Source organism: Staurois parvus, unplaced genomic scaffold (assembly GCF_062004578.1).
Source record: "Staurois parvus isolate SC_StPar_1 unplaced genomic scaffold, SC_StPar_1.0 ptg000019l, whole genome shotgun sequence".
In the NCBI taxonomy this organism is placed as follows: domain Eukaryota; kingdom Metazoa; phylum Chordata; class Amphibia; order Anura; family Ranidae; genus Staurois; species Staurois parvus.
Window position 1 is genome coordinate 26,600,840 of NW_028317815.1, and position 16,605 is coordinate 26,617,444.

At 36.6% G+C, this 16,605-nt stretch overlaps 1 protein-coding gene across 1 annotated transcript in view; it reads right to left on the minus strand.

The window, feature by feature from the left end:
* Window positions 1-296: 296 nt before the first annotated feature.
* Window positions 297-16,605, minus strand: part of SEMA3A (semaphorin 3A) — a 340,089-nt gene continuing 323,780 nt past the window's right edge. Inside the window, exons 16-17 of the mRNA XM_089685956.1 lie at window positions 11,851-11,993; window positions 297-8,057 (exon numbers count right to left, since the gene is read on the minus strand). Coding sequence (XP_089542082.1) covers window positions 7,602-8,057; window positions 11,851-11,993 — 599 coding nt within the window. The 3' untranslated portion in view covers window positions 297-7,601. The remainder of the gene's footprint in view (window positions 8,058-11,850; window positions 11,994-16,605) is intronic.

Consider the following 16,605-nt stretch of genomic DNA (forward strand, 5'->3'; position numbering starts at 1 on the left):
GGCAGGGGAGCCACACTCATCACTGGGGACCACAAACATTGCCCAGAGGATAGCCTGAAACCAGCGACTGTGGCTACACCCTAGGTGGGCAGTGCACCCTAGGCGGTTGCCTAGATTGCCTAGTGGTAGTGCCGGCCCTGTCAATTAGTTCTTAACTCTAACTAGACCCTAGAAAACCCATTAGTATAATATAGTGACTATTTAATTACATGCATTGCAACATTCAATGAAAGATAAGACTGGATTGTAGAAATTGCAACATTTTTTTTACCAAAAAAATATATAAACAGCACTCCTTTATTTTGAAGAAATGTTTATTTAACAACTGAATACATGCCAAAATGAATAATTTACAGCAGCAAGTCTTAATACAATTCCTCTCCAGTTTTCAATTCCCCCATACAATGTATTGATAAATATAGCAATGAAACATATACACTTTGCTCTTGTTCTTTGTTCTTGCCTGTTGATAGAAAAAAAAACACCTAAAACAGCAAATATTACCACTGTTAGGCCATGGTATGCAGCTGACGTTTGGGCTTTTGGACTGTATGGTTATACTGTACGTGAGCACATTGAAATGGAGTACCTATGGATATCAGTACATTACACTGTACCTCTCCTAAATATTTAAAAATATTTACATCTCTTTTGGCTAATGTTTAGGTAGCAAAACCAAACTATTTAAACACATACCATGATACCACTAAATACTGCATAAAATGGGATCAGAAACTGCTTGTTTCACATGCATTTAGCTTTTTTTGAGGTCTTTTTACATACAGTGGTTGCTCTAAGTGGGCTATGGATCTGTACAGTAAATGCCAAGCCACATTTTGCACAATCTCTGCTTTGCAATCTCTGCAGTCATTAGTTGATCAGTACAGAATAGTCATGTTTGATGTTGTATGAAAATGACAGTGGAAGACTGTTTAAAAAGATATGCAGTACTATGTACATACAATTGTGTGCTTTCCAGCTCTATATAGTTTGACTTTTTTTTTAAAGCAATTGTATTGAACTACTGCACATTGCCCAGCTGTGCTATTTACTGCAGGTCATGATGATGGTAAAACAAAGCTGGGATATGTAAGACTGTTGTGCCAACACATAGGTGTCACTGTTATGATTGGAAACCACATTGTGCTACTGCAACCATTTCAGGAGGACTTATTACAAAGTAACAGTCAAATATTCTGAATAAGATTAATGTTTTGGACCCATATTTATGCCTTATGTCCACATTTTACAGTTTCAGAACCAAAGTAGGGCAAGGAAAGCTTAAAGCATTGCTAACAATCCTTGCTAGAGGTAATTGGATATGCTTGCATTTAGCAAATAGGCTATGAGTGACAAAAACCGTCAATGATATCTTCAAAATCCTTACTGCCTTTTGGGTTATGAGCCCAGTTTCTCGCTACTGAAAAAGTAACTCTCTCAAGCACTATGAGCAAGGTTGACAACCAACAAATAAACAGTGTAGTGCTGAACTCCAGGCAAACAGTTGAAGCTGTCGTACACAGTAAAAAAAAGAAAAAAGGGGTCTCTGCAGGATAATGTCATAATTTGCTAGTATGCTCCGAATACTAGCACATTATGACAGACTTACCTTCAAACTAAGTCCTCCAGCGGTGTGCTGTCACTGCTGCCAGGGCTTCCATCCTCACCCGATCTTCCTTTCGGGTTCGCAGGCTCCAGCCATTTGAATGGATGAGCCACAATACACGGGAGTCCTGTGCACGGGAGTCATGCCCATGGCAGAGAGCTCTGAATGGAGGGCACTGTCCAATCAGAGCACCAGTGACTTCACTGGTGGCTACCAAAGTATATATCTCCTAAACTGTGCAGGTTTAGGAGATATTTACTGTACCTACAAGTAAGTCTTATTTTAGGCTTACTTGTAAGTAATGAATCAAAAGGCAGACTTTACTACCACTTTAGTTAGGTAGCTGGAATACATGTATGATAGTAATTTTACCTTCCAAAGGATTTATATTTCAGATAGGAGGGCCAAGTTGATGACCTTTTCTCTGCAACAGGTAGCAGCATGACCTGGTAATCTCTCTGCCCCTATCTTGTGATTATACACTGAAGGCACAGGAATACCAGAGTTCTGCTGTAGAGGGTATTATGGGAGGCTAAAGCCAAGTCACATTCAGGTACAGTATATAACTTGTATTCAAAAGGAGTTCAGCTTTAGGCCTACATCACACTAACCTGTTAATGACACTGTGATTGAATGAATCATATGAAGGAAAAATGACTTTTTGCCAACATTTTTTTTCCAATACTGTACTTAAATTTTAAACTAGAAGAAAGAGTTCCTTAAATGCCTCTAGCACCATATTCAATTGTGTAAAATCATGAACATCTCACTGTTGCTGTTAGACACCATGGCTTTTATTTGCATATTTGCTTCGTTTCTCAGGAACAGATGTTCAGTTATGTGTGATGTAACTGAAAACTTGCCCGGGAGTCAGCATATTAATCTGCACTGAAGGATTTAATTTTCTCATAATCACCCTGTTTAGAGTAAAAAAAAAACTCCTGCAGCAGATTTGGCTGTGGTGTGTTTTAATTTTCATACAAGGCAGATGTTACCTTTCAACATCTTTTATGGGAACAACAAGGTTAATAGGGCATTCTTTTAGTTGTACTTCACTTTGCTGTCTGCTCATGCTATCCACTTATCAGAACATTTGGGTTTATGATGACTGGGCATGAACTGTACAATTGACTGAATTTTTAAAAATCATAAAACAATTTGACTGTGCATGAACTCAGAATGATTTGTTGTAAATAAAGCAGTTGTGTGCCTGCTAACATTCACATGGCTTCCTAGTTATCCTATAAACATGTAAGGCTTCCTACGCAGCTTCTGAAGCCATGGCAATGCAAGGTTATAGGGGATGTGTATGTAAAGAACAGACTGATATAACATAGGAAGCTTCAGTAACAGCTCATTGCCTATTTTTACTGCATATGTTTAGCCATGAGATGTGAGCCATTGTCTTGAAGAGACCCTGTCATTACTGTAAACTTCAAGGCACAAACCAGTATCCCAAAGTATCTATCAGAATTATATTTACTGTTGTCAGAGTAGTCAGAGTGGATATGGGGTTTGTTGTTATAAATTATCAGCATCGATCTTTGGATATGTTTATTGAAAAAGTTATGTCTTTGTCTCATTAAATTAAATGAGAATGCACCAGAGAGTCACCAAGCAGCATAGACAAGTACTGTAACTGGATAACCTAACCATCATCTGTCTTAATCATACTAATTCTCATTCACATTTTTATAGTTTTACTGTTTACATTGTTGGAGGCTAAAAAAAAACTATAAAGTTATTTTGAGTTTTATTTATTTTATTGTAGCTTATACTAAAGAGTGAAAAAAATGTGTTGTAGACATATACATATAAAGAAATGTGTGCTTAGAACATCTATAGAGATATTTTCAAAGGTTAAACCTGTGCTTGTGAACTATTGCCCTGGTTCCTAAAGGACTACATTCTGTTTTTAACATATAACCTATGAAAAATATAATGTATCTTATATCAAATACCTAGTGACCAAAGCAGATTGGCTATACCAACCCAACCTTCAAATTGCAGTAATGCACACCCACAGAACTTTCAGATTCAAACTAAGCAGTGTGTAGCTTTTCTGCCCAGTTTGAGTCCACTAATACTCTCACAGTACAACCTGCATATTATATAATTCTGAATGTTGTAAGAACAGTCTCACTTTAGGATTTTCTGAATTACAGTGACATTAAAATTACTGTTACATAGAAAAATTAAATACTGTAGAACAATACTTACAAAAACATGTTAATAACGCTCAGTGTAACTCATGTAAATGATATTTAATAAATATGGATTTATGTATATAAAACATTTAATTCTGCATTTCTTTAGAAGAAACTAAAAACAATCCAAGTTATTTATTGTGCCAATGTAACATATGTCCAATATAAATTTCCCTTGTGAATCGTAAATCTTTCCCTCTTATGGTGAATAAACTTTAGCAATGACAGCACTGATTAGTGTTCAAATGTAGTGTACTGTATGTACACTGACAGCTAATAAGATGAACTTAAGAATTATATTAGTAACTAAATCTAAGTGTTTTTTATGGAATGATCAGAATTACTTGTTTTCTGCATGGATTTTTAAACGCAGAATCTTTTTATTAATGTCTTTATTCTAGAGCAACAATTACAGGATAACTAAAGGCAGCCTACTAAAATACAGTTGAAATACACACATCTGAACTGTTGTAATTAACAAGAAATGTATAACTCTATTCAGTCAATCTTGGACTGCACAAATTTCACATAGTATCACACTGCTTAGCAAGAAGGAAAATCCCTCTATTTTCTTGCACAGTTTCACTGTTTCTCGTGTCACTTACCTGCTCATTAGAGCAGTTTAATGATGCTCATTTATTGTTCAATCATCAGTAGTGATGAGCTGAAGAAACTCCGATGCCAAACCTGAAAACCCTTAAAATCTGTGGGAGCTGAATCTGTCAAATTAAAAATGCCCATTTTCTGAGATGATAGGCAAGGGAATGCCAAAAGATAACATTGGGCTGGGTACTACACTGTGGAACATGTACCAATGCAAACATTTTAAAAAATGTCATGCAGCTGGGAGCAGTGATTTTTTTTTTAGCACAGACATTAACAAAGGAACATCCCTGGCAAACAACATCTTGCTTTTGACTCCTTTTTTTAAAGGAAAAAATGGCACAAAACCCCAAAGGTCCCCTAAAATACATAGCAGATCCCTAAGGGAACTTTGGAGAGGTGCTGTTTTTAATTGGAATTTGGAAGCCCCCTTTAATAATAAGGGAGCCCCCAGATACTGCCAACCCCCTATATGAATAAGTAGAGGTACATACAGTTGTACCCTTACTCATTCATAAAAGAAAAATTATGTAGCCTAGAATAAAAGACACCCCAAAATTTGACAAGTCCTTTATTTAAAAAAATCCCCAAAAAATCCTTAATTGTAAATCCATCCTCAATCACAATGCCTGCCACTGCCAACTTAACAAAAGAGAAACACAAACAACCCGTCGCCTATGACCGATCCTTGATGTTAACACTATCCAAATGACAGCTCCTTGTTATCGGCTATATAAAGAAAGCAGTGGGGACTGTGTGGAAATCAATGCCCAAATATGGCCACATGGTTATATTTAAGCAATAATGTAAGGCTCTATCTCCGCCTATTTGTTAGCATGGCCAGGGATTCCCTGCCATGTAAGTGAATGAGATGGGTGACACCAGTGGTTGGCACGGACGAAGACGTGCAAACAGCCACTGTTTCCTTAACAACCATTGACAACTGGGATAGTGGGGACATCATCGCCTGATTATAGCTGTATGACCATATTTAGGCAATTATGTAACCTGCTCCATTCCCTACACATTTACTTATGCAGCTGTGGATTCCTGCCTATGTAAGTGAATGGGCCAGGTGATGTCAGTGGTTGGTAAGGATGCAGTGGCTGCAAGAATCCACTGGTTCCATAGCAAACTTATACAGCCATTGTCCGTTTTGTTCATCCATGCCACACCATAGATGTGGTCCAAAGTAACATTCAGACCAAACACTAAGCTCATCAATAATCAGCAGGCAGAGAGATAATATACATTATGAAGCTTCAAAACTAAACCACAAAATTGGAAATTATCTGACTTGCTGTTTGTTGTAGGAAAGGTGCTAGACTCACAAGACTAACCAAATGTAAATCTTTCTGCAGGTTAAACAGTTCAAGTATTTCAACTGTATATTTATCTGGGTGTCTATAGTTCTACTTTAAGTAATAAATATATTAAATTAATGCTTTTGAAAGTAAACAGTACAACAAATTATGATAATGTGAAAAATGCCATAACCAATAGCGAGTCTAATATAGACAGATCAGAGAATGATACATGTGCATGTTTTTCCCTGGATTACTACACTTTCAAGAATTTTATTTTTTTCCTAACTAGATACAGCTTTAGCATGTTGTTTAATGCAAAATAATGGTGCACCAACCTCTTTGGCATCATACCACTGTCAAAGTAGGATTTTATGAAAAGTTAACTCCTATTAATTGTGGGTGTAGAACAAAACCCAGTAGTGGGCAATTTGTACCCATTCATTTCCAACAGGCATTTATCTGCTCCAGGTAACCACTGGATGCAAATTTTATTAAACAGAGTTGTAACATAGATATGTTATTTGAAACACCTACATGACTCCACAAATAATCAGGATGTTTAAAATAACCTGCAAAAAAGTATTGCAATTACTTCAAATACTGTACGTTGTACAGTTACAGTTAACAGAGTAGTTGTATCAGACACATAGGCCCAATGAAGAAAAACTGGAGAAACAGAACAGCACAAATAGGCTTACTGTAAAAATAGGCTAAAGATTTATAATCATTTTCTCCATTAAAGTAAAAAATTGGACCTGGAATCTGGTCGTTATGCTTAATATACAGGTTCTTAATTCTCCAGTTTTTATGCATCTGTACCTGTGATATTTCTACATTCTTTCTGAACTCTGAAGATATAAATGATTTTGGAACATGCATGTGGCATAGTTATAAACCAAAATTAATGCAGTTTTCCCGAACATCTTAACTTGGCACAATATTTAGAAAATTCTGCAATTACCAAATTGTACTCTCAATTTTTAGTGATTATTTACTGGATCCAAAACATCTTTTATTCAGAATATTTGTTTTTGATTAGTCGTAAAGCAGGACACTGCCTACAATATTTTATATTTTACTTTACAATTTGTTAAATATTATTCCCATTTCTATAATTATTCATCACTGATCCAATGTGTCACTTTTTTAAAATTAAAATATTAAACCAGAAATAAAATAAAAAATATATTTGTTGTGAAATAATACGTGCCAGAAAAAAGAAAAGTCTGTGCTACAACTATTAAGGGCAATAAAAAGAAAAGCAACTTAAATTCACTGCATATTTGTCATTTAAATTAAAGTACATTGCAACTTCAGGTCAAAGCTGGTTGAAGTAATCAGTAGTAGATCAGTAAGCCCAACTTGTTTGCTGTGTAGTTGACTCAGTCTTCTTGCAGCTGTTTATTTTCTTTTGTGTATTCCCAGGCACCATTCCATCTTTACATGTTGGGAAAAATATATATGCATCCAATAGGCTCTTCAGTTATATGCAATGGTAGCAAGGATTTCAACCTCATTCCTAATTGTGGGACGGTGTTGATGACTGATGCTAGGCAATTCTCATTTCAATGGCAGGATGGTAAACAGTTTCTTCTTGGGAAAGGAAGGAAGTACAAATATCAACAACCTGATGAGAATTGTTTTAGAAATGGGAAAACCAAGCTGAGACACTTTGTCTTTAAAACCTTACAATTTTGACTATGTAGTCTAAGTCTATTTGGAAAGTTACTAATGTATTTTAAACAGCGGAAAATTTGTGGAACTTTCCACCCTGTAAACATCCAAATAATGCCATGAAAATATTCATGAATATTGCATTTTTCCAGTTTAGTGTCTATACAAATCCTACTCGGATGAGGTTTGAAGAGGTAATTCCAATCAGACACTCCTTGGCGCCCTTTCAAATTCATGGGTCCTCCTGTTCCTGCCTTTCTTATTTTCTTGTAGGTGCTTCCATTTATTGGAACTAACTTGGGTATTGATATTTTTTTGCCGACGCTGTTTGCGGTCTCGTTTCCATACTTGTTCACAGAATTCATCCATTGTGTTAAGATTTGGGTGACTAATCAGTTGCATGAAGTCTCTATACCATATTTTCTGTGTTGGAGACATGCTGTTTGATGGTTCTTTGTGCTTATGGTTTTCTCCATCCTCGTCTTTGTGCAGAAGCTCATCTAAATGTTCTGTGTCAATAATTTCCAAAGTTACTTTGAGGAGAACTTGCATAAATCCATGTTCTACCGCATTACAGTAATATACCCCTGAATCCCTCTTTTTCAGAGTGCGAAGGAGTAGGCCATGGTCTGTTTTAATTATACGATCATCCATCCTTATCTATAATACAGAAAAAAAAGACTACATTTATCCTGTTATCCACAATTTATATTGTGACACGGCTTACAGAAAACAGAAAGACAAATTGTTACCTTATTGATGATGTGGACATTTATATGTGTGTATAAACATGTTCTACATTTATCTAATAACATTTCTCTTTGGTTTTGACTAGTATTAAAAGTTCATGCAGCTTTTGGAGGATTTTGCACTTTAAAGAGACATTTGTTTTTTGAAAGGTGACAGAGAATCAAAGCACCTGATAGTGTGTTATATATTTTGGGGACTCCATTAATGAGAGTTCTGAGTCTGCATACTTTCTTTGGCCATTATAAGGAGGCCTCACTGTTCATTTTGCAATTTTTATTTGATATTATGAAACAGGCGGTTCAGGGACACACAAAGAATTGCACAGGAACTAAGCTAGTGAACATAGGTCTTTCCCCTGGAAGAAATATATGCATACATTTCTGTATCATATTTGATAAGTAGATCTCATTAAGGAAGATTTAATCAATGTATTAGAAATTCTTAAAACTTTTTTATGTACATATTTATAATAAAATCCCAACACAATGCAACCATCTAACAAAATACAACTCTAGATCTGGGGACATTCACACTAATGCTATGAAAACTAAAGGTCAACTCTAAATGCGAATTTGTAGGATTTACCCAAATTAGAGCATTGGTATGAATTAAAAATGATGTGAAGCTCCAGCTAGCTGTTTGAAAAAGGTGCAATAAACATTAACTGTTATAAATTAATCAAAAATGAACCATCTTTTTTTTTAAATAAAAATTAATTCCAATACTGATGTTGCAATGTAAAACATTTTAAAATGTCAAAAGCATATCTATTTTTCCAAGTTGCTGCAAACAACCAATTAAGCAACCCCAGTCATTTATCAGTCTTGTAATGTTTAACAAACACTTTGCAGATAGGGTATGACATCGTTTTTCTAACACTGTCACATATATCATGTATAAACTCGTTTAGAGAATGCTTCTTGTTTGTGTTGTACTTTTGTACCTAGGGGAGTTGTCCACCGTGTTTATGTTTTAAAGTGATCTGAGGCTTAAAAAGCAATTAGCAAAATTCCACTGTTAGTAATTTAAGACAATGACATGGTATTATTAGGGACAAATAACATTGATTCCCTGTATAGTTACAAGAATATTGTAAATAGGAATTTTCCCATTTTTTTATTGTAATTATACTTAAAACAAAGGAATGTGGATGGTAATGGTATTATGATGTAAAGTACAGCAAACAGTGTACCACATACAGATATGTGAATGATGTTACCTGCCAAATGATTTGTAATACTGTTCAACCAGACTTGTGATCTAATCCCCCCACCCCTACCACACTGTGCTGATAATATAGGCTGACTGATTGACACTACTGACCCTCCCTGCCCCAGTGTAAGTTCAATTTCAAGAACATATCAGGTACTTGTTTTAGTTCTATTACAAAATGCATGTGATGTTTTTTTTTTTTAAGTGAACGTATTAAAGTTTTTTGTCCTAGAGTGTAGCTTTATCAATAATATGTTAACATAAACTGCAAATTTTCAAGCTAAATCATAACACTACTTTTCCAGAAACTGCCTAAAAGTGTGCATCTTACACTTGTACATACAGTGTACAGTGACAATTAGGCAGCTTTGGTTCTTATAAATCTTATGCAGAACATTTTTCACTAAGCTAGATGCGTTTTGAAATGAGCTGCTTTACATATGCTAATTTAAAACTAACATGTGGTTTTTAATTGACTTCTTCTGATTGCCTGAGCACACCATCAGCATGGATACATACACTATAATAAATAGGTTATTGGCATGTTTTCATGGCAATGACAACAGGTCACTAAGGCAGATAATGAGTGATAGTTGGACACAGAGAGCAAAAAAATATGTTTAGTAGAGTAGGGTAAAGCTAGAATCCTGGTCAGCTTTAATGCTGTGACTGTTTTGGAGATTTATTCTCACCACAGATCAATGTGACAACACTGTCACCAGGAAAAAAGTGAGGGTAAATTTAGCTAACAATTCCTCGGAGAGGAATATAAACCTTCCATGTGTACTGCCACCCCCTTTTCTCCCCTTGCATTGTGTTCATCCACAAGGATGAAAGAGAAGTGCCCATCGATTCCCAGTATGGAGAGCATGTGTGAGTCTCTCCCCTTCCACCCACCATGAAGCACAGGGTGCCTGAGCTGCCAATTGCTTTGGCTCACTATTGTCATGTGGGGGTATGGACAAAATATTTAGGCCTGTGTATGCTCCATATCCGTTTGATGAAGTTTACACATGTTTTTTACTCTTTTGGTTCTTTGTTTTGCTCTCACTAGATTAGTGCTAGGTAATGCAGCAAACATATATGAACTATGTGTAAGGATGCATGCACATGGTCACTTTTGGCCTTACAGCATAACTTTAGGACATATTTTCAAGCCCAGGAACCGCAAGTGCTGCATACAGTTGTCCAAAGACATAAATGGCTGTAACTGGCTGTGTTTTGTTATTTGCCTCTACTTGCATAAACTCTCAAATGCATATAGATGTAAAACCCTGAACATAAACTGTCTGCATTTTGAGCTTTTATGTCTGTAAGCATGTGCAGGTTTACACAAGTATACTGCGTATACTTTCATATAGCCTAGCATTCATGTCTATATGGCAGCTGTACACAGCACCTGTGTCTCCAGGTTTTGATTAAGCATGAGATCGTGTGAAACGTGTTATGTCCTGTATACATGTCCTGGTGTTTTATGTGTCCTATGGATCAATAAATATTCACTATACTCATCAGTTCTCCGGTGTGCGGCTAACCCTTCTTCCTATTGCACCTGCATCACCAGGGCAGGGAAATACAACTACATTTTACTTTGTACGACTGCAGGCAGCCATGTGCGTGTACTTTTAAATTGTTTGCCTTGGGTTCTACTTTAAAGTGACCCTGTCATCACAGGTCACAATGGTGAAGTAGCAGCTAGTGAGAGGAACTGCAGCATCCAGCGGAGAACATGTTTTCCAAGACACTTGGAAGTGCCTGATAGCAGTGGTTCCTGAAACTCTTCAAGATAGCAAATAATTCAGTCACTTTAAGTCTTCTCTGCTTTTTCATCCCTATTATGCCATTCTTATGGCTTTGAGGTATGAGTAGTCTAGGGAAATAATATGCATGATTATCATCTCCATTTTCTGTTGGATGTTTTTATCCAAGCTGACCACAATATGCAGCAAGTCTGTCACATGAACAAAGTAATTTGGAAATTATGCATGATGCGTCCATAAAAAGAGGGGTGAGCGCTGAGTCCAATCAACTGCTGCTCCTGTCTATGTTAAACATCTCAGCCCTGACCTCAAGAGACCACTGGAAAGCCAGACTGGAAATTTTGGTTCATTTCCTCTCCTTCTGTGGTGCTGTGCTTCATTACCAGTGGGAAGCCTGCCAAACTTGTAATGAAGGCTGAATATGTCTTTGTCGTTAACAGATACTCCACGGGTCTGATTGCTTACAAATGAATAAATGGCTTATGAACCATGGCAAGGTATTTCAAAGGCAGAACTAGAAGAATTAATATCAAATAGTATAAAAGAAAACACATTTTGATGTGATTTGGTACTACAAAATAAAGACCACTGCATATCACATACCTTTGGCTTAATCCTGAGTACATATTTTAATACAAAATTCCCATACAAATGAACCTGTTGTGAAAGGTAATTCATGTACAAACCAAACATTATTGTAGGCTGCCTGACAGCAGCAAGAGTCTCATTACCTCCTCCTTTTTGTCTTCATGCTGTTTCTGGAACTGCCAGAAAACCATGGCTCTCTGTGATTTAGGGCTACATTCCAGGAATGTACTACTGTTCTCTACACCATAGATTATCTTCTCTTCCAGGTTCTGTCGGTGTGGATCATCTGCAAGCAGGAAACACACAATGTCAGAAAAATATTTTTACAAAAGGGAAATTTTTGATTTGATATTCATAATTTACATGCATACAGCTGTTTATTAGGGAATATAATTTTAATATCAGCTGAATTACTGCAGAGATATGAACAATTAGACATAGTTAAGCTAAAACATCACAACTGATGTTGCAGAAAATAGTAACCAATTATGTTCCAACCTTCGATGCATTTAAAAAATAAACAAGAATTGCTACCTTTTGTTATTGGAAATGGCTCAAAGTTAGTTATAATTTTTATTTAGTTTTGAAACATTTTTTTTTTTCAATAATTCCGAGCAGAGTGATAGTCTTTCAGTGAGATATAGGTTCACCTTTATTAAACTAGGAGCACGGTTTGCATTTGTAGTGAGCAAATGGCTGCCCCTCATAAATGTACAGTATAAATGCAAGCTATACCTCGGGGGGGGGGTATATATATATATATATATATATATATATATATGTATATATATATATATATCTTTATACTGTATATACAGTGCATATATATTGTGTGTGTATGCAGAATATAGTCCAAAGGTGGGCATCACATTCACATAGGAGCAAAGACTGGTGCACTCAAAGCAAGTAGGTGCAAACAGTCCAATGGAAGAAGTACTCCTGGGTCTCACATTGAAGCAACATAAACAAGTTTATCTGGCAATGTTTTGACAAGGCACTGCTTGCTTTTCTCTATGAAAAAGACAAGCAGTGCCTTGTTGACCAATAAACCTGTTAATGTTACTTTAATGTAAGACACACACGTGCCCCTTCTACCGGCCAGTTTGTAATATATATATATATATATATATATACACAGATACATATACTGTACACAAAAACACAATTGGTCAAACTTTGTGGTGTGCCCCAGTTTTTCAGTTCTTGAAATGTACAGTTTAATGGCTCTATGTGCTCTAAAATTAAATAACAGAATAACAAAACAAATAAACCATTGGAAATAAAAATTAAATAATTAAATCATTGTTTAAAAAAAATGAAAACTGCATTTTAAACTGAAAGGAACCACTTTATGTACATAAAACAGCTGGACACACTCGTGCTATTCTTTTTAAAGTGGAGATCAAATATTAGTCAGAAAGTTCTTGCGAACACTGCTGTAGAAATTCCCACAAATGTGGTATTTCAAAATTCAAAACACTACATTAAAGATCAGTTATATTTAGTGATTTCACTAGTGGTTTCACATGCCAGGTGTGATTCAAGGTAAGTTTTTGTATAAAAGCTGCAATACATATAATGATCTGCAGAGCCATCCCAAAGCTGTTTTTAAGTTTAGGAATGGGAAAAAAACACATGCAAGGTACAATTGTACAATGGATTTAAATAATGGTCATGACTTCATTAAAATTTTACACTTTGTAGACCTTGTGATTTTTCACATTGGGAAAGCACAGACCTATAAATTGGAGAGTCAGTTATAACAGAGCCTTCATAAAACAGCCTCATTGGTGTTCAGCTCCCTTTTTACAAGAAAATTGGGAGGTATAGTTTACAATCATGCTCTAAGATTTTTTTTTTTTTGTTTAAACTGAATTAATGTTTGCATGGTTACAAACATGTTTTTTGTAATATACTGCAGCAGGCAATTGTTGTGTGCAGATTTATGGGGGAAGATTTACAATCAGTGGCAATGTTATTGAGGAAGCAATCTTCAATCAATTATTTCCATAATATATTTGTATTCCATGAATTGGGAGAACAAACACCGTTGTTTAAATTGTCTTGCTAATTATTTCCTTTCACTGGAGCAGAATTTCCTGAGTATTAATCATGTTGTAAAAAATCAGTTTGCAATTACAGGCTATTATCCCCTTGGCCTACTTTACTGAAAATGGTGTTTATACTTCCAAATCTTCTAAACACTCCACACAGTTGAGAAAATTGGCATTTACAATAGATGACTGACATAAAGCATGAACATCACACCTTAGATGATAAAAACACTGAAGCATAACAAAACAATTTACAATGCCTAGTAAAGTGGGACCACCAGAACATGAAGTGACAAGGTCACATTTTTTTAGTAACCTGCTAGAGGTAATTAAAGAAAGTGGAAATTGTACAAGCTCTCTATAAGTGAAGGTGCTCTGCTTCTGTGCCACACAAGTAGAAGCATGCTTACACTGTTCTGCTTTTCAAAATAAAGTGGTTTTGGTCAGAATGACAAATGATAGTAAATAATTCTTTATTCAAGATATTTTCACCATCTAGCTAAATATAGAACCATTTTCTTGAACTCAAAAATACTTAGATTAGAAAATCAGCATTGTTATAACAAACTGCCTTAAAATGTTAACGTTTATCACTCATAGTATGCAAAAAATAAAAAAAATGTTCCAAAAATCCTGCTCTGAAATTGGTCAGGTGAACTCTCATATATGTGAGTCTTGAATAAGATTTGGATCGGAAGTGCTTTTTTTTTTAGGCCCCTGTCACACAGGTGGAGTCTACCAGTGGATCCGCCTTCTCAGCTGGGGATCTGTCCGCTGATCCCCGCTGAGCATGCAGATGACAGGAACGTGTCCACTCTTATGCACATGGACACAGCCCACTTTCCTCTATGGGCGGTCAGATGTAAATAGACTGCCCGTCCATTTACATCTGACTGTCATCCAATCCGCTAGATTGGGGAATAGATCTTCATCCATCTGTATTTAGTGGATTGGATGCAGGTGGGTTTAAATGAACATATGTGCATTTACATCCAACACTCCATAGTGGTCCACCTCAAAAAACTCTACGTGCAAGGGTTATGCATTATCAAATTATTTTTAGTTTTGAATAAAGTAGGAAGAGTTAAAACCCCTATCAGGTTCTTTTTTGCTTTTACATATTCTTTAAGGAAAAATTCAGCCTGTGCTGTTTATATTCACTAACTGGAAGGTCTGCTAGAAGTATACTCCTGCTGTATTGATAGGAGTACAACAAAAGGTTTCTTTCAATTTTGGGAAGAGTAAATACTTAATCAAGTTTTTGTTCCTGTGATATGGGTGTCCGTTTATGAACCATCAGTAATAGATCGCTGCTCAGTTCTCCGGCTTTCTCGGAGAACACAGTTCTCCTGTGAATGCTGTTTATGAAGCATATGTAGATCAGTTCTCCAAACGAAGGGAGAACGGTCTACAAACGCTGGAAAACGGCGGCTTTAACTATAATCTCGCGAGATTACAGTAAAAGATCAGTTTACTATGCAGAGGTAAATTATCTCTGCTTAGTTTGCGGTCCCTCCGATTCTCCAGCTCTGGGCTGGAGAATCTGGAGGGAGAACACAGATGTCCAGAGAAGGGCTGAACATATTCTCCTGGGTGTCATAAACTGTGAATGACCAGAGAATAGCTGTGATCCTCTGAATTGCAGCTATTCTGTGTGTCATAAACGGACACCATTGTTAGGGGATCCCACCTTACTCCTGCCCCTCAAGTCACTTCTTCCCACAATGTAGTGTTAGGTACAGTGCCAACCCATTAGTAGGGAAAAGTGCTGTCATGTGGAGACAGAGAAAGAGGGAGAGAGAGTCATTAATGCTCTGTAAGCTTTGACCAGTATGGCTTGAAGTGCACAGGGATTCTTCTCTTTGTTCCAATGGGTGAACAGGGCATCAGGGGAGTGAGGAGTAGATAGGTAAACTCAGCAACTGAAACAGTAGTAAACTCTTATATAGAACTTGTATCTACAGGTAAGCTTATAGTAAGTCTTACCTGTAGGTACAGTGAATATCATCTAAACATGCACCATTTAGAAGATATTCACATCAGCTGTAGCCAGTTACATCACTGTGCAGTGATGCTTTACTTAGAGAAAATGCAGAGTGCAGTGCTAAAATGGCATCTTTAATGCACATGCACAGGAATTACATCATTGCTACCCAGTCATTCAAACGGCCAGAAAGCACAAACCACGAAGGAAGACTAGGTGAAGATAAGAATGCCAAGAGTGGCGACAGCGCAGTGCCGGAGGGCTCTGTTTTAAAGGTAAGTTTGCAATAATGTGCTAGTGCACAACACATACTAGCACATTATGGCATAACACTGCAGGGAGCCATTTAAAAAAGAAAAAAAGTGGTAGAATTTACTACTGTGTTAAGTGAACCTGTTTCTTTACCATGCATGAGCAAAGCAACAGGTTCACCTTAAGTTGGTGTGCTTTAAAGAAAGGCAAGCAAAAGAAAAAAAAATACACGAAATACAATACAAGAAATGGGAAGGCCACCATTTCTGGCCTCCTCCTGAAAAAATGCTAGTTATCTGACTGTCCCTGGCTTCAATAACTGGAGTCCATGACCTGGAACAAGCATGCATGAATAGACGAAAGTGAACTAAAAATTATTTCGCCTCCTTCCCACCAGATTCCAGATTCCATTGGCAAGAATTAGCTGATTCTTACAGTTGGAATGAGAAGTGCATGCAAATTGTGGTGGCCGCTCAGCCTATATAAAGCAATAAAAGGCTAACAGTGGCCATCATTGTTCACATGTAGCTACATGCCGTCAAACCCTGGATGCATCTGACTGTGTTCAGGCTCTAATATTCATCCCTAACTGCAGGTAACCACTTGGT